Raw genomic sequence first — 18,330 nt, 5'->3', positions numbered from 1 at the left:
CTGCCTTGGTCCAGGCCTCAGAGGGAGAGAAGAACCACTGGACCTCATCCCCTTTCCCTCCACCATTCCCTTCTCCTTTTGTTTCGTGTCTTTTAGATTGTAAGCCTGAGGGCAGGGAACCGTCTTATTAAAAATAATAATCGTAAGCTGCTCTGAGAGCCATTAGGGCTGAAGGGCGGGGTATAAATACCTAAATAAATAAATAAATAAATAAAACTGGCTGAAAACATTCATCCTTATAGGAATAAAAGGACTTAGAATAAGGAACATAAACATGTATGGAAAGTCCTTTTTTTTAAAGGAAGTCCCTTGTTTATTGGTTTATTTTTTTTATTGATAATTTTTATATTCATGTATCTATTTAATAAAATTTTAACCTATTTTATCATTATTATTTTATTTTTATCCTACTTTTCTCCCAAATTGGAACCCAAGGTGGCCCACAATATATATATATATATGTGTGTGTGTGTGTGTGTGTGTGTGTGTTTTATTGTATTTCTATGTGCCTGTGTGTGTGTCACACTAAAATACTTTGGAAACAATTACTCCAATTAAAACAATTAAAAGTTTAGAAAAATACATCATAAAAAATTAACCCCCCCAGGGCTATCGGTTTACTTTCAATGCATGTTATGTTTGTGGGTTTTTTGTATTTCATATAACTGTTGACTTTTTTTTTTTTAATATACAATATTTCCTTTAAAGTAACCAAGAGAGCGTGTTCCTGACAGAAAGGAAAACAACAACACAGGTACGCTTTGGGGTTAAGTTTGGACTGATTTTCTTCCCGTAGAGACAAAAAAACCAACTCCTTCCTTCTGGCTGGTCAGCGTCGCTGAGAATTAACCGACGCTGCGCGCGCCCGTGACGTCAGCTGGAGCGCGCGTGCGCGTCCCCGAAGCGGAATCTCCAACTGCGCCTGCGCGGGGGCCTGGGCAGCTCCTGCTCCTTTGAAGGAGAAGGTTCTGTGTCAGGCGGAGGCTGGAGGCCGCCATGTTGCTCTCCGCGCCTTTCCGGGCCGCCTTTGCGCGTTCGGTAAGGCGCTGTCTCTTTCTATCAGTGTCCGGGGAGAGCGGGAGGGCTCCTGTCCGGGTTCCTGGAGGGCGGCCGAGGCCAAGGGCACGGAGGGCACCCTTTTCCTGGCCGGGGAGGAAGAGGAGGCGCTTGGGAACATGGCTTTTGTGGCACCGCTTTAGCTCTTTAGCTCCGCTCTGGGCCCCCAACAAACTCCAACTCCCAGAATTCCATAGCATTGAGACAGAAAACTAAACTAAACGCTGAAAACACTTGTATGAATATAAATGCATTTCATGTGTTTTATTTACAGCTATGTTACATGTTTGCTTTGTTGTGATGCGCCTTCAAGGCGGTTCTGACTATAGCGACCCTCTTCTCCCGGGTCATAGCCCGATGCTCAAACCACTAGGCCACACATACATTGTATTTTATGGTACACTCGACCATCCTTTTCTAATGAACGTGTATTTTTTCAAATGCCCTGTTGGCGCTCACTATACATAGGGAACACTGCTTAAAATGGTACTTTGCCAGCAACAAGCACTTGGCTGAATCTACCATGTTTATCACACTATACTCTTATAGTGCTACTATTCCACTTTGACTGCTCTAGCTGCCTCCTGTTGCATTCTGGGATTGGCAGTTTTAAGGAGGAGTATTTAGAATTCTGTCTGCCTGAGAATTCTAAATACTCCTCCTTAAAACTACAAATCCCAGAATGCAACAGGAGGCAGCTAGAGCAGTCAAAGTGGAATAGTAGCACTATAAGAGTATAGTGTGATAAACATCTATATTTAAATCATTACTTTCATTTGTAGTTTTCCCATTTGTTCTCTCATAGCTCCTGCTTCTTCGTCAACCCAGATCATACAGTCTGCCACTGATCTGTTTCAGCAACCCATATCCCTCTTTCTTTTCCACACCTCCATCAGAATCATAGAGTTGGAAGAGACCTCAAGGGCCATCCAGTCCAACCCCATTCTGCCATGCAGGAAATCACAATCAAAGCATCCCAGACAGATGGCCATCCAGTCTCTGCTTAAAGACCTCCAAGGAGGGAGACTCCACTGCACTCCGAGGGAGTTTGTTCCACTGTCGGACAGCCCTTACTGTCAGGAAGTTCTTCCTAATGTTGAGGTGGAATCGCTTTTCCTGCAGCTTGCATCCATTGCTCTGGGCCCTTTTTCTGGAGCATCAGAAAACAAGCTCACTCCATCCTCATCATGACATCCCTTCAAATTTTTAAACAGGGCTATCATATCACTTCTTCATCTTCTCTTCTCCAAGCTAAAAATACCCCGTTCCCTAAGTCTCTCTGCATAAGAATAGTTTCCAGACACTTCACCATTTTGGTTGCCCTCCTCGGGTCATGCTTCAAAAAGATAAGCTTTTCAGTGCATAAGTGCAACTCTGAATTAGATTCTAATTTCTGTAGGGAAAAAACCCAGTGATGACTTGTCACTCAGAGATACAAGACACTCTATCACACCCCATGGATGCAGTGGTCACCCCAGATTTGGAACCCCTGGTTTAATGAGTGGTATGGCTAGTATTGAAGGCTTATAGCCTGGATGGGTATCTGCAGTGGTGTCTCTGGTTCACCTGGTGAGGGGCGGGGGCTTCTGGGGGGGAGGGCAGTGGGGCTTTGGGGCAGTGGCTAAAGGGGTGCACTTGCCCCTTCACTCCTGCTGCGGTGGCGCCATTCTCCGTCTAATTAAAAATAATAATTGTAACCCACTCTGATAGCCTTTAGGGCTGAAGGGTGGGGTATAAATACCATAAATAAATAAATAGAGCAGCACTTCAAGCAGCAAGGTTGAGAAGGCCACACTCATTCCTTTCCTTTACTGCTGCCATGGTGCACTTGTCCTCATGAGTAGAGCAGTGCCACAGCAGCAAGGCTGGGAGATCAGTGTCCTCTCCTTCGCTGCTGCTACTGCTGCGATGCCATTCTCTTCAGGAGTAGAGCAATGGCAGGACAGCAAGGATGGAAGAGGTGCAGAGGAGGACACTGCTGCTACTGCAGCAAAGCAAGGAGGGGTGCACTTGCCCCTCCTCACCCTGCAGCAGGAAGAGGGCTCTCTCTTCTGGGGTTCACCCAGTATGGGCTGCACCCCTTTAGCAACACTATTAGGTACCTGACCCCTCTCTGCCAGTTCTTTCACATACATTCTTTGTAAGAAAAACCGATTACAAAGGCTTTACCATTTGTGAGATCCATGCTGCATTTTGAATAGAACTGTGTTTCAGTTGGTGCAATTGACAGGCCTGGTTCAGATTCAGTTCTGCAGCAGTTGTATGTTGTTTAAACAGGCTGATTGGGATTCATAGAAGATGAGTCTGTTGCCTGCTTGGCCATGATAACCATACAGAGCCCCCATGATGGTGAAGACTAGTGTACCCTTTGAACAGTGCATGCTGGGAAAGAACACCAGGATGTTGTCTTCATGCTTTCCATGTAAACATTCTGCTTTTGCACAGTGAGAGACAATCTTTTACAACTAGATTCCATCTGGGCTTTTCATATGTTCTTTATATGCAGTTTGGACTGTACCAGAGATGCCTGAAGGAAGCAGATTGATTTGGCAAGAATTTCTGCTGCATTCTCCACTGTAGTTATTTGACCTACCCAAGTTTATGCCATAATGGATAATGGGCAACAGTCAAAGGCTCCCTATCTGACTGGCTAGGGTCAGTAAACTAGGTGACAGAAGGGGAGGGAAAGAAAACGCAGCCCTAATTTCCTCATTCTCATCTTCCTAGTCTCCCAAATTGAGAAAGCCATACCTCCTGAGGGGCAGCTATGTACAAATCAGCAGAGGCAGCAAAAACTGCCTTAAGCCATCTTCACGATCCAATAGCTATTTATGGATCTGAGCAAATAGGTCAAAAATTATTCCGGATCTCAGTCACTAATGCCAGTACATAAAAGGAAAAACAATAGCAATGCCCATATGCTTTCATATTGGTATTCAACTTTGAAGGCCTGCTTGGCTATACTATACTGAGTATGTTGCTGTTGTATGCCTTCAAGTAAGCCTCCAATTTACGGTGACCCTAAGGAAAACCTATCAAATGCTTTTCTTGATAAGATTGGTTTTGAGGGGGTTTGGAGATCTAAACCCAACATTGGTTTCTGTGCAATTTTCAAAAACAGCCATGTTATTTTCTCCCATTCCCTGGAATCATTTGTTTTCATTTTGAAATACTCGTGTCCTTTTTATAAATGTTGACCTTTGCATCTCAGATAATGAAATGAGTCATGAACATGGAAAACCTCTAAGAGTTCAGTCTATCTATCCATAAAGAATCCTGCATCCTGAGCTGTTTATGTAGATCAGAAGTTTTAAAAGGTTTAGCCTCAGAAACAGTGGGGTTTTCCTGTCATGGGAGAGGAAGAACCACTGTTTTGTTTTGTTTTTGGAAATATATGGTCACACCTTCATGGTTCTGCATTTCAATGCATTTTATCCCTGTTGGTCATATTTCAGGATGGGAAATATATTGAATTGATACCTGCAAATACTCTACATAAGTGGCGTCATGGAGGGGGCAGGGTTGCAGTGATGCGGATTGCACTGGATGACACCCCAGAAGGGGTGACACCCAGCTGAGTGCTCTCCCATCTCCCTGCTGCACATTGTTTTATTTGTGTGTAAAGTGGTGCCAGGCAAGGAGGAAGAGAGTCCAGTACATCCCACCTCCCTAGCACTGTTTTATTCATGAATAAAATGGCACTGGGCAGTGAGGAAGGACGCGTAGCCTTTTGGCCCCACCCTAGAGCCCCCCCCCCATGCACCGGGTGACAACCTGGATGAACACCACTGCTCTGTATTAGTGGGTGAGAGGTCAGAGTCTGTTTGCGTCTACCTTTACACATCTCTTAACAAAAATCCTCTTGTTTTAGACTAAAAAGAAGCGAATAAAAAGCATGGCAGTGGGAATTCTTATTCTAAATCAACGTGGGCAAGAGCTACAAAAAGAGTGAGAGTTGTGTGACCCTCCATATGTTCTTGGACTACAGCTCCCATTAGCAGAGCAAGGGAATGGTAAGGGAGTTGCATTCCAACATCATCTGAGGCAGCTGGGTTCCAGAAAGCTGGGTTATGTGTTACTAAGTAGAGTGATATCTACTTAGTGTGACTGGGTTTTAAGTAAATATATCTTTTAGATAGAAGTGGGGAGCTCTGCAGATTTCTCTGTCGTGATGGTTGCATGGAAATGGGAGTCCCTGATTTCAAGCAAAAAGCATGTAATGATAAGCACCACCATACACAAGACACTTGCAAGGATTCCTGAAATTTTAGAACAGGGGTAGGCAACCTGCGGCCCGCGGGCCGAATGCGGCCCAGCAAGGCCTTGGGACCGGCCCCCGCCCAGTCCTGCTGCCGATTGCCGCCGGAGCCTTTGGCCTCTCGCGTGAGGGTGTGGGGCCTTTGGCGTATCAGAAGGAGGCAGGCAAGGGGGGGCAAGCAGCAGGCAAGGGGGGCAAGCGGCGGGCAAGGGGGGCAATTGTCTATAGAAGCCTCAGAAACATGCATTTATATTAACATTTTTTAAAAAAGCAGCCAATTTTTAGCGTGTCCTCCATTTTTATAAAAGTGTCCTCCATTTGAAAATTTTGTCCTACATTTGTCCCGGTTTATTTATTTATTTAAAAAAAATATTTAATTATTTATTTTTTGGCTTCGGCCCCCCAGTTGTCTGAGGGACAGTAACCCGGCCCCCGGCTCAAAAAGGTTGCCTACCCCTGTTTTAGAATGTATCTCTACAGCATTTTTATTTTTGTGTGAAAAGTTATTGTAGGTAACTGAAACAAGTGTTTTTGAGCAGTGTTCATGAAGAAATGAAAATGTTCCTTGGATATAAGTTTGAAACTTAATAGGAAGTCACCAGGCCTTACTGTCATCTTTTGTGTGCATGTGTGTGCTTCATTTCTTCTATTTGTTTTCCTGGAATAACATGCTGAAGATCATCATCATTGTACTGGAACAGTAATAATTCCATGTGCATACAAATTTGTATATGAATGACAGAAGTAGCCTTAGTATTTTTCTAGTGTTAAATGTCTATATGAGTTAAATTATAAGAGTTAAACTGTATGGTCTAAATACAATTTAATGCAAGCTAGTGTTCTATTTAAATTAAAGCATTATTAATGATAATAAGAATATAAGAATGCTTCTGGATTAAACCAGTGGCCCTTCTGGTTCAGCGTCCCTTTTTCTTGAAGTTGCTAAGGGGCAGTTGTCTCTGTGGGGACTGCAAACAAGCCCTCACCCATTGTTGGTCTCTAGTAACTGATATTGAGTGGCATACTAGCTCTCATTCTGCAGAGCAATTTATGACTAGTAACCATATTAATCACATCCTACAGTAGCAAATTGTATAGTTTAATTAAGCACTCTATAAATACATTTGTGAGGTTTTTTGTCTTTCCTGATAAATGGAGGCATGATGATTCTGAATTAGAATTCACAGTGACAAGAATTCTGCTGTCTCTGATCATACAGTTGTATAGTGATGAGCAGCAAGTCTTAATACCTCTGCAGAGATTAATGGATTTGGTTGCCTAAATTGTTTCTAAAGCCATCAGAGATTACTGCTATAGGTCTTGAGGTATTTTTACCTCCAGCATCCCAACTTGAGTTCCATAGTTTGGGGAAGGGAGTAGGATTGGGGAGGGTCATGTGATTTGAGAGTAGGACACAAATTTAGAGAAATGCAATGAATTGCCCAGTGATGTATTATGCTGTGTAGTGATTACTTTTCTTTGGAATTCAAATGTGAATGGGTTGTTTCTCTTCATTCAGAGGGATGGTCCTATTAGGCAGTGGGGTGGTCACCTCATACATCAAATTTTGAATGCCTTGGAAGGGCAGTAAATTATTTGTTATTTAAGGTATTTTATTTTTACTGAGAAGAAGCAGGGAGGTGCTAGTGAAATTTTCTGCCTCAGGTGACAAAATAACATAACTACTGTATGGACCTCGACTTTGAATGGCCAACCATGGTATCATTTGCTGCCCTGCCTATCTACAAAATGTCCTGGTCTGTCCTTGTCTGTAATAAACTTGATAGCTTATCAAAACACATCTTAATCCAACAATGTTTCCATACTGTTTCACAAATAAACACAGGAGGGTGGGGATGTATGTTGGTTCATAGGTACTCCAAAGGAATTAGAATTGGAGGTTCTTTTCCATAGTTTGATCTGGATCCTGAAGGGTGTTTTTCTGCTTCAAAATTCTGTCTTGTTACTGGGTTGTATTTCTGACTCATAGCTGTACTGACCATTATTTCTATTTGTAAATTTCTTTCCATGTGTTGGGCATGATATAATTGTCTTCTTGTCCAAGTATGGGTACTCATTTCGCTATTCAGTTTTTCTTGACTTCTTTGCATGCTTCTTTGCAATTGTTTTTTACTATTATGTGTTTTTGGTGTTATTTTTAGGGATATCAGCGATTCTGTTAGTAAATGTACAGGGAAACTGACTCACACAAAGCTACCAAATAGTGCTGTAGATCAAGCATATAACCTAGCAGTGAGGATTCTAACTAATACAAATAAGATGTGTCTTATAAGAGGTCTCAATGGATCTACTCCAGGTACAACTAAGGTTGCATTCAACATATTAGCAGTAATTGAAAGAACAAATGGTTTTACTTTGTGATTTGTAGGTGGCACAGGTTCGCTGCCTTCATACAACAGCTGCATGCAGTAGTGGTGGAGGAGCTTTGTTTGTGGTAAGTACAGTAATTCGTTTATATGGCTAAAGCAGATGCAACTGAAACCTGTCTTGTATTCCCAAGCCATTTAGTTTCAAATAAAATGGCCAGGAGCCTTATGCTGATGGAAGAAGATTAAGAGGACTGAGGAAAAGATGATTTCCCTCTCCATACAGTACCTGTGAACAAGATGCTGTTTTCTCCCCTACCCCCTGAACTGTGCTATTTCAAACTGTTCTGAAGGGTTTTCTAGACAGCGCACTAGAGCAGATATTAGAGGTGCTAGTATGAATTTTCCTCTCCCAGGATCTGGCTGCCAATACCCGGCTTTTCCTTTACATAGCAATAGTAATTTATAAAGCAAAAATAAGGCTATGCTGTAGATTTTCCCCTTGTTTAATTGTGATGTATTTAATTGTGGCAGTAGAGTTACAAATCTGTTAGTCAGATACAGATGCATGACTGTGGCTTGATTTAAAAGAATTACCATGAATAATACTTCTACAGTAACTGCTGTTTTGTTGGGATTAGAATTGCACTGAGGAATCCAAGAGTTGGTATTAATCAGATAGGTACCGTAGTAGTGTTTGGCAAGGTTGATGGCAAACACGCTTTAGCAACTAGCTTTCACGTTACATAGGAAAATAATGTTGTATATTTCTCTTTTGTTGTTAACAAATATTATAATTAAAGAAAATTGATAATCTATGGAAGGTGGCAATAATATGTAAATGTGGAAGCACCACTCTGTCCATTCTAATCAAGTGTTGTAGTTTCAATGGTGATGCCACAGAATTTGGTGTATAATTACTTAGATCCTGGCATATGTCAAATGGGGGAAAGCCATTAGACTATCTACTCTGATTCCAGCAGTGTGTCTAAAACTACATTGATTCTGGGATCTTTTGACACTGAGTATGGCAATATTTTGCATGCTTATTCTGACCCAGATATTACAGTATAGGTGTTGGGTCCAGAATCTGCATTCTGTTGATAGAAGGGTTACCAGTATCCACAGAAGGCTTGAGATCTGGCAGAACATTTTTACTATTACTGTGGGAGGGAGTGCTTCATTTGCTCTGAAGGTTTGCAGGGCTCTCTGGAACAGTATAGAAAGTAGTGCTGAGGGCTGTAGGGGGACACTTTTCAGAGTGTCTTGAATTGCTTACCCTACTCTCATCAAGGAGTGCTGCTACTGGTAAAAAAAAAAAAGCCTGGTTGTATACCAAGATTAAGTGATTCAATATTCTGTAGAAACCCTTAACTGCATCTAGTGCCAGCTGTATGGAAGTGAAGACACTGACAAGAAAGCCTGTGCTTGATGTTAACAGATTTGCAGTAGGAACATCTTTTCAACATTGCTCGGTTTGTCCTGACTGTAGCTAAGCTAGAGCAAGCAATTCCTGTGATCAGTGACAGCATAAGCACATTTTAAAAAGCTACTACATAGTGGTATTCTTAATTTCATGGAATATCTAATAATAGGCAAATAATATTCAATCAACTGACAATATTTGGTTGGGTGCAAATTCTGTATATTTTAGACACTTGTACAAACGTTACAGTCTGCTCTAAATTTTTACATTTACAGCCCTAGCATACAAGTGTCGCAATCTGCTAATTTAATTGGATTATACCTATATAGTAACTGCAGATTTGGAAACATTTGCTATTTGTCCTTTAAATACATACTATGTGTGTTGAGCCTATGATTAAACTGTAGGCAGTAAGATTTCACTTCAACAATCACATTTGAAATGGCTAATCAGATGCATAGGAGATTGTGTCTCTACCTACAATTGTTGAGAATAGTATTTTTTTTCAAATTGATCTTTTAATACCTGCATGAGATGTTGCCCTTTTCTACACAACTGACCAGGTGATAGACATATTTTAGGTACAGGTTTCAAATATTTATGTTTGTTTGTTTGCTTGTACAGCACAGGGATACTCCTGAAAACAATCCAAGCACCCCATTTGATTTTACACCTGAAAACTATAAGGTATGTAATGATGGATAAAAGACTATATTTTTGTAGCAATATGAAAATTTTGGCAGCTGTAATATTTATTTTCTTTAATAGAGGATTGAGGCGATAGTAAACAACTACCCAGAGGGACACAAATCTGCAGCAGTTATTCCAGTCCTGGATCTAGCCCAAAGACAGCATGGATGGCTACCTATATCTGCTATGAATAAGGTACATTGCTATCTTTATCTTTCCTCCCACAATTTTTAACTATTTAAAAAACACCTCCAATAACAATTTCTTGGTAGAATTTACATTCGGTACACTATTATGCAAATAATACCATTCTAATGTGAATTTTTTTAACCTTACTGATTTTTAAAAAGGAGCTTTTTTATTTTTAGTAATGATATCTTCTATGATACGTCTTCCAAGCAGGCTTTTGAGACTGAACAAAAATGCATTGACCAGTCCTGCCATACACATTCCCCTTTGACGATGTCCTAATAGAGGCCTGGAAATAGTGGTCAGCACTACAACCAGAAACAAAAAAAGAATATACATTTAGATTGTGTATTTTGAATTCTGTCATAATTATTTTCAGTGTGCAGATAACAGATCTTAAACTGAGTACTTTAGAAACAAGAAGTATTTTTAAATGGTACCAGTTCTAGTAACTAAACATTTTACATTAAACTAGCAGTTTTTGCTTGGCAGTATCTATTGACTCTGAGTGGTACTATTAATTTGCTTTCTGTGAAAAATTCTGTAGATTAAGAAGATTCATGGTGTAGCTGAAATTATAAATGATATTGAGAAGTATCCCTTAATAATAATTGAAATTGCTTTTTGTACCAAAAATAAAGTTGTCTTCTCTCACTGTTTTAGGTTGCTGAAATTCTAAAGATGCCTCCTATGAGAGTTTATGAAGTAGCAACCTTTTATACAATGTATAATCGTAAACCAGTTGGAAAATACCATATTCAAATCTGCACCACCACACCTTGTATGCTGCAAGACTCAGATAGCATATTAGAAGCCATTCAGAAAAAGCTTGGTACGATGCAAAGCATATTATCCCTGTATTGTGCAGAAAAATCATACTGTATTGCCTTGTCATATTTAAATCAGTTTACACTGTAAACTGGAAGGTAAATTGTGAGGGTGGTGAAGTCTCTGTCAATCAGTGACTAATATGCCCTAATATTTTACAGAGCAAAAAGATATAGAATGGTCATTGCCTGCCAATGACCGGTGTGCTCTGATGCAAGAGGAATGATCGTTATACTACCTGCAAAAGTTGAAGAAGCTGAAGGCTTGAAACAGAAGCCAGTGGCTTGAAAATTCAGAAGCACATGGAAAACATTCAAAGCAATAAAGAGTGTCACTTGAGCAAAAGCACGTCCAGAGAAATGGTGGGAGGAAACCACAGAGAGCTGCTTATGTTCATATGCTGCAGTAAGGAATAATTGCAAATTGATTTGGGATAGTCTACCAGTTACAGGCAATTTTAAAAATGGACAATATATACAATATCTTTGGTACAGAAACTTAACACTTGTCTACAGAAGCAAATATACTATAGTATTGACAGATGTCTTTTGAATGACATACTATGTTGAGACTTGTTCCTTTCTTAAGCATAAGACTTGATTTATTGTTTTGCTGCTGTTTGCCTTCGAGTCGTTTCCGATTTATGGTGACCCTATAATGGGGTTTCTCCTTGACAGAAAGTACCGTTTCATTGATTTCTAAAAAAAATGTTTAAACGAAGATCATTCTTTTTTGTTTCCAGCTACATGTTTTTCTTCCTTGGTGGCAAAAGCCAATCTGATGTGAATTTAGTAAATAGCCTCAGTTTGGAACCAAACTGAAATGTAGAAATTTTTTTACACACACTGCTTTAAGTATGTTAAATTAATCTTAATTTGCACAGATCTTGAAAACATTTAATTAAGAATAGATCAGTTTGATAGCACATGTGTATGTGTATATAAATAACTATACCTATGTAGACTGGGAAGATTTGTTTTACATGCAAAAGAGACCTGTGATAGAATTAGTAACAATATATATATATATCTTATGAAAATGATTGTACTCCACTCTTTAGCTATCAAGCTTCCCAGACAGACTAATGAGAGCCCACTTACTTCTAAGAGGCATGGCACAAAAGAAAAAAATGGAATGGAGATGTGAAAGTAAACATTCTAATTCTTAATATTACATTAAATAATACTTATAATGACAACCTGTGGTAGAATGAGCTGTTTAGTAAAATAAAACCAGTATTCTTGGGTTTCCAAGAAATAACATAGTGGTTCCTTCCATGAAACGGCTGTTGTTGGACGTTTAGTATTAAAAAGCAAATAATATTTTAATGTCATACTGTATCATTACATGTACCTTCATGGTTGTTTCAGTCATAAAAGTGAAAGTGTTTTTTGCTTCTTAAAGTATGCCTCTGTGCTAAACTGATTACAGTGGCCACATGATACCATGGTAGCATACCATTTGGTATGCATAGCAGAACAATTATGAATTTCAGCTAATATTCTTTCCATTAAATTTTATTGGTATCTTCCCCAAAACTGGGACTCAAAATCACTTACAAATTAAATTCAAAGATATAGCTGTGCTAGTCTGTAGAATCAGTATGTAGAGAGATCTTATAGCACCTTGAGACTAACTGAAAGAAAGCATGCTGCCCACTTCTTTCTTTCAGTAGTCTTAAAGGTGCTACAAGACCTCTCTACATACTTACAAATTAAATATAGTGAAAATATAAACTTAGCAATAGGAAAACAATTTAAAACATAGAATTAAAATAATAATAAAAAGCAGTTAAAATTGTACAATTAAAACAATACAGCTCCCTCTTAAATCCCTTTCATTAAAAATAGTAGCAAATGTAATGGGTTCCCTCCATAGCATTTCTAAAAGTATCTTCGGATATTTGTCATGTTTACACAGATTTTTAAAAGGTTAAAATTTACTCTGATCTTAATTCAGCAGTGTGTGCATTATAAAGCTAGATTTCTCAGCCTCCTATAGTAGCTAGGTCTGTTCATCTAGAGTCTGTTGAACTGGAATGCAATTCCAGCTGCTAGCTCAGGCTGCAGAAGTACATTTATTGTTGTTGCGCACCTTCAAGTTGTTTCTGACTTATGGCAACCCCAAGGCAAATCTTTCACAAGGTTTTCTGAGGCTGAGTGTGTGATTTGCCCAAGGTTGTATCTGTACACAATTTCCTATTCAGTTGGAGTACAACTGGCTACCACATATTTTCTGTCATTGTCTGAATTAGGACAAATGACTATGAAGAATTATGTTGTCAGTTTTAATGCTACTGTTTTGTTTCTTTATGTTTTGCTTTATTATAATTTAAACTGATCTCTCTTTGCTTAGGTATAAAAGTTGGGGAAACAACATCTGATAAACTTTTCACTCTGACTGAAGTGGAATGTTTAGGAGCTTGTGTAAATGCACCAATGGTACAAATAAATGATAACTACTATGTAAGTACAAGTTGACTTTTATATCAATCTGCAATGTATTCCTGGAGGCTGTAGAGACTGAAAAGACAAATGCTGATATAAAAATAGGGGTCTCTGCTTTAAGTGTGGTCTCTGCTTTAACATGGGTCTTGGTGGTAATTTTAATGTACCATCTTTGTTCTAACTGTATTCTTAAGAGCTAAAATGATTACTGAAATGGGTTGGATAAGGCCTACATTTTGCTCTGTATGAAAATAGTGCACCAATCATTCTTAGGGGTCGAACAGACCAGTGGCTTGGAGTGGCCTCTGGCTGCTCCAGCAGGGTTAAACTGGCTGCGGGATTTAGGTAATAATTGTTATCTTCCTTGTGGTTTAAAAGTCAGTATTTTACCACTATTTTCTGCTTTTAAGTTTGTAACTGAAACTGGAACTTCATGCCAAAACCTACTCATATTTTGTGTTGTTACACAAAATATTTTATAAGCTTTAAATTAATTATTACAAGAATGGAGCGTAGTGTTGTGTGCCTTCAAGTTGTTTCTGACTTACCATGGAGTTTACTCAGCAAGATTTGTTCAGAAGGGATTTGCCTTTACCTCCTGAGGCTTAAGAGAGTATGACTTGCCCAGGATCACCACTAAGTTTCCATGGCTGAGTGAGGATTTGACCCCTGGTCCCCAGAATCATAGTCCAATGTTCAAAGCACTATACCATGCTGACTCTTGGGAATGGAATATATTTATATATGATTTGTATTGAATCTATGAATTGATGATCCTTTTAATTATAATAATACATGTATTTCCCAAGATGCCAATATAATAGTTACGTTCAAATTCAATTCCTAATCCCAACTAATACAGACACATTAAAGTAAGTGCTGACTGGTCAGTCAACAGTTCAATAAATCCTACTGATTTACCTGTAATTGGGACTAACTTTAGTATTTAAGCATAAATCATCTTCAGCTTTACATTTCATATTTATAAGCAAGACAAGGACAATAGACAACCCATCATATTTTGTTTTCAAGTGGTAATTTTTTATCCCATCAGTGACATTATCATTAACTGGAAGGATTATTTATTTAATAGTTGTAATTTGGTCTGTTGTAGCAAAAACAAGAATTCTGTAGCACTTTAAATGCTAATACATTCATTATGACATAAGCTTTCATGCAACCTTGTTCTTGAAATATTCAAATAATACATTTCTTTAAGTTGTTAGATGATTGTTTTTATATGGAGAATGCAATATTTCCTCATTTCATTTTACAGGAAGATCTGACAACAAAAGACATTGAAGAAATACTTGATGAACTGAAAGCTGGAAAAGTTCCAAAACCTGGACCAAGGTATTTTATTTTCCTATACAATAAGTATTCTGGGACCGTAAGAATGAAATATTGTTGCTGACCAGACCAGTACTATTGAATCTTCTTAAAGCATGTCCCAAGTACATCTCCCTCAATATAGGAAATATATTTGGAATATCCATCTTGTGTCAATACAGTATTCTTAATCCATTGATAGTGCAAAATCTGATGTCCTTGACACCATATCCATAGGACAGCAGTATGCATTCACTTTACAGGTTTATGCAGCTAGGTTCATATTTTCAATTTTTATTTATTACTTACTGACTTAAAAAGAGGATTTAATAAAAGTCTCAGCCCAAAGATGAATTAGACTTCTATTAGTTCTTGAAAATGAGTGGTGCTGTACTGACTAATGTTTAACAGTGCACACTTCCTTTTCAGGAGTGGACGCTTCTCTTGTGAGCCAACTGGCGGGCTTACGTCTCTGACAGAACCACCTAAAGGACCTGGCTTTGGAGTTCGGTCAGACCTTTAGAACTGTTTTCTCATTGTAAAAAAAAAATCTTCAAAAATAAAATCTAAAATGTGGATACATTAAAACACAATTCTTCTGTTTCAACAAATTTGAAATGTTTATGGTAGTTATTGACAGCTTAAATATGAGACGCAACATCACTGGAAATTAAAACAAGTTTATTATAATTGAAGTTTCTTATTATTTAAACAAACAGAAAATGTAATTATTTCTCAAATTTAGCCACTGCCATCCATACTAACCTCAAAATAGGTTTACATCAATTATACAAATAGAAAGGGAAAAAATAGCATGTTAACAAAACAGCTACAGAGATAGATTATTCATACATACATACATGCATGCACGTATATAGGAGCCCTAGTGGCGCAGTGGTTAAATGCCTGTACTGCAGCCTCTCACTCACAAACCATAGGTTTGCAAGTTCAGTACCAGCCAGGGACTCAAGCTCAACCCAGGCTTGCATCCTTCTGAGGTTGCTAAAATGAGTACTCAGCTTGTTGGGGCAATTAGTTTACTGTTGTAAACTGCTTAGAGACTGCTTAGGTGGTTTGAAGCGGTATATAAATGCTATTGCTATACGAGAAATCAGGCAGAAAGTTAATAAAGTGAGAAGAGGAATGAAACAGGGAAGCATAGATTCAGCAAGACAAATTTGTTCTTCAAATGAACTACTTTATCTAGCACCCTATTGCTTGAAAAAGTTTTGGCAAATCAAAGTGAAGATCAATACCTCATTTTCCATGGTAGAATTGTCAACTAAAATGAAATATCTGACATGTTAGAAACATTATCTCTGAGTCAACAACACAAAGTTAGGAAAATATGGTGTTTAAAGAAGTTGTCAAAATATATGCTAGTATAGCTGTTGAATTAGTTTTAGTGAGGAAGTGCAGAATTAATCCTGGATTTTATCTTAGATAGGTAAAGGTAGTCCCTTGACATGAATATCTAGTCGTAACTGACAGTAGGAGGTGGTGCTCATCTCCATTACTAAACCAAAGAGCCAGCATTGTCCGAGGACTACTCTGGTGACCATGTGGCCAGCACGACTGCACCGAATGCTGTTACTTTCACACCAAAGTGGTACCTATTTGAATGATTTCCAACTGCTAGATTGGCAAAAACTGGGACTAGTGACAGGAGCTCACCCCATCATGCAGCACTCAGGCCTTGGAACTGCCAACCTTCTGATCTTACAATTGTCAGAATTGGTGTCTTAATCACTAAGCCACCACGTTATTTACCCAATAGTAATTAATTACATGTGAGTACTATTATTGAAGAGTTACACAGCTCCATCAGTCATAATATTTGCTAGTCCAAAATTGCAGACTTTAGCTGGACACCAATGCAAACACAGCATAATCTGTTGAGTAAACTTCACTTAACCAGTTTTAATGTAGCTGACCTTACTAGAAAATACTTATAAAGCACTCTGACTGGAGGAACATAAAACTACTGCTCCAGCAATAAAACACCAACATTTTGCTTATGTGCAGGAATGTTTCTGATCATTGCAAATAGATGCCTTCCTTTCCATTGTTTTGTTTAATTGTGTGAATTGGCTGAGGCTCTGCTTTTCAGGCCCTGTCCTTGGGATACACTAGTTAGATGCCTACAGAATCATGGAGTTGGAAGAGACCATAAGGCCTAAATCGGATGTGTAGACGGTTCTGTATCAGAAATGGAGAGTAGATGTTATCTTCTTTCATTTTTTAATCTTACATAAATTATGTTTTACTAAAGATTACACACTTGACTTCAAAACAGTAATATGAATGTTATGAGTGACTCATCAGGCTGTCAACAGTGAGTAGAGACAGCATAATGGAATATCCTGGCAATTCATAAACCTATACACTTGATGTAGGCTCAAAATAAAACATTTTTGATGTCCTGTTAGAAATCAGCCTTATTATAAAACTATAGTCAGCCCTTGGTATCCGCAGGCTGTGCCACTATTGGAGACAACGGGACTTTGCTGCCTGACCACCCAAAGCCCACCTTGCCACTCTCACTGTGGCTGGTGGCAGTGGGCTGCCCCCTCCTTCCTCCACTGCCACCACTCCCGCCTCCTCTTCCTCCATGCCGCTGCCTCTTCCCTCTCCGCATCTTTCTCCTCTGCTCCCCCCCCCTCCCGGCTTGACGTCCATAGATGCTGGTATCCGTGGATGGCAAGTCCGTGAGTACAGAGGGCCCATTGTAGTTAGCTCTTCTTACACAAACTCCCACTCATAAATGAGGTTGTGGAAAAAGAATACCAAAATCAGTAACTTTAATCTATTTTAAATATTCTCTAGTAATACTTACTAATCATGTTTGGGGGTGTGTGTGGAAAATTTTCTGATGCTTTGCTTTTCTGTGGAAAGTATTCCACACTGTGTGTGTGTGTGTGTGTGTGTGTTTATGCATAAGTGTATGTGCTGTTGTATGGCAGTCAATCATGCAAGACAGGCTAAATATACTATATGAAGTTCTAGTTATCTTAAGACAAGCATTGACAAATCTGAATGCTTAGAGAAACAAACTAATGAATGTGCTGCTAAGGTTGTTTCTTTTTCTCAACATCTGTTGTCTCTCAGTCAGAAATGCAAGTAGTAAAGACAAAATGTGATAAGTTGCCTGTGCCCACATCCTTTAGTGAAACAGAACTACTTATACAGATTTTTCTCAACTTGAAATAGGACAGTTAAGTAGTGCACAGAGTGAGTGAAGTGTAAGGTACCACAGTTCTACCTCAACAAATGAAAGTTAAATTGTTGATATATCAGATATAGCTCTCTTCAGGACTATGACCCTAAAAACAGTGTTCTTTCAAGTACAGCCATGTTTTGTTATATACAAAGAAAGCATATGCTATTCTTTTTACAGTTCTACAAATATTCCAATGCAATAGTCTCCACAAAATTTGAATATTTTGAATATAATTTTTCAATCCACTGTGCCTAATCAGATAACATTTAGAGGCCTTTTCCCCCAGAAGAACCATATCACTGCTAAAGATATATCTCAATTTACAAAATTTAAAAACTGTAATAAATTACTCAATTTATAGTGCACTCTTGGAATTGCAATCTACAGACAGAACTTGGGAGATTATCTTTCATGATTGCTTCTGCACAATCCTCTAAAAAGTTATTTTTAAAGCATTATAAAGCTGCTCTTGTGAGGTTAGACAGATGTTTATATTCCTTAGAGCAAGTGTACTTAATCACGTTTTAGCAGTGGCTCAGAGTCACTAACTTGATGTTAAT

The 18,330-nt window shown here is 38.7% G+C and overlaps 1 protein-coding gene across 1 annotated transcript; it reads left to right on the top strand.

Annotated features, from left to right (window-relative positions):
* The first annotated feature begins 908 nt into the window (after positions 1-908).
* On the top strand, positions 909-15,161 carry NDUFV2 (NADH:ubiquinone oxidoreductase core subunit V2). Its single transcript, XM_089517049.1, has 8 exons — positions 909-1,038; positions 7,704-7,769; positions 9,692-9,754; positions 9,836-9,952; positions 10,610-10,778; positions 13,130-13,239; positions 14,498-14,574; positions 14,980-15,161. The coding sequence occupies exons 1-8, from the start codon at positions 997-999 to the stop codon at positions 15,071-15,073; spliced, it is 738 nt and encodes a 245-aa protein (XP_089373175.1). The 5' UTR covers positions 909-996; the 3' UTR covers positions 15,074-15,161.
* The last annotated feature ends 3,169 nt before the right edge of the window (positions 15,162-18,330 follow it).

The sequence above is a fragment of the Sceloporus occidentalis genome, unplaced genomic scaffold (genome assembly GCF_023333645.1).
Source record: "Sceloporus occidentalis isolate IW3139 unplaced genomic scaffold, rSceOcc1.0.p SCAF_3, whole genome shotgun sequence".
In the NCBI taxonomy this organism is placed as follows: domain Eukaryota; kingdom Metazoa; phylum Chordata; class Lepidosauria; order Squamata; family Phrynosomatidae; genus Sceloporus; species Sceloporus occidentalis.
Note: the sequence above shows the minus strand (reverse complement) of the source record. Positions and strands in the feature narration are given on the sequence as shown.

Bases quoted from the DNA above. Each gene is read 5' to 3' on its own strand.
- NDUFV2 (XM_089517049.1), top strand. From the start codon at position 997: ATGTTGCTCTCCGCGCCTTTCCGGGCCGCCTTTGCGCGTTCG. The intron at 1,039-7,703 runs GTAAGGCGCTGT...TGTGATTTGTAG, and splicing joins GGGCCGCCTTTGCGCGTTCG to GTGGCACAGGTTCGCTGCCT. The intron at 9,953-10,609 runs GTACATTGCTAT...TCACTGTTTTAG, and splicing joins CTATATCTGCTATGAATAAG to GTTGCTGAAATTCTAAAGAT.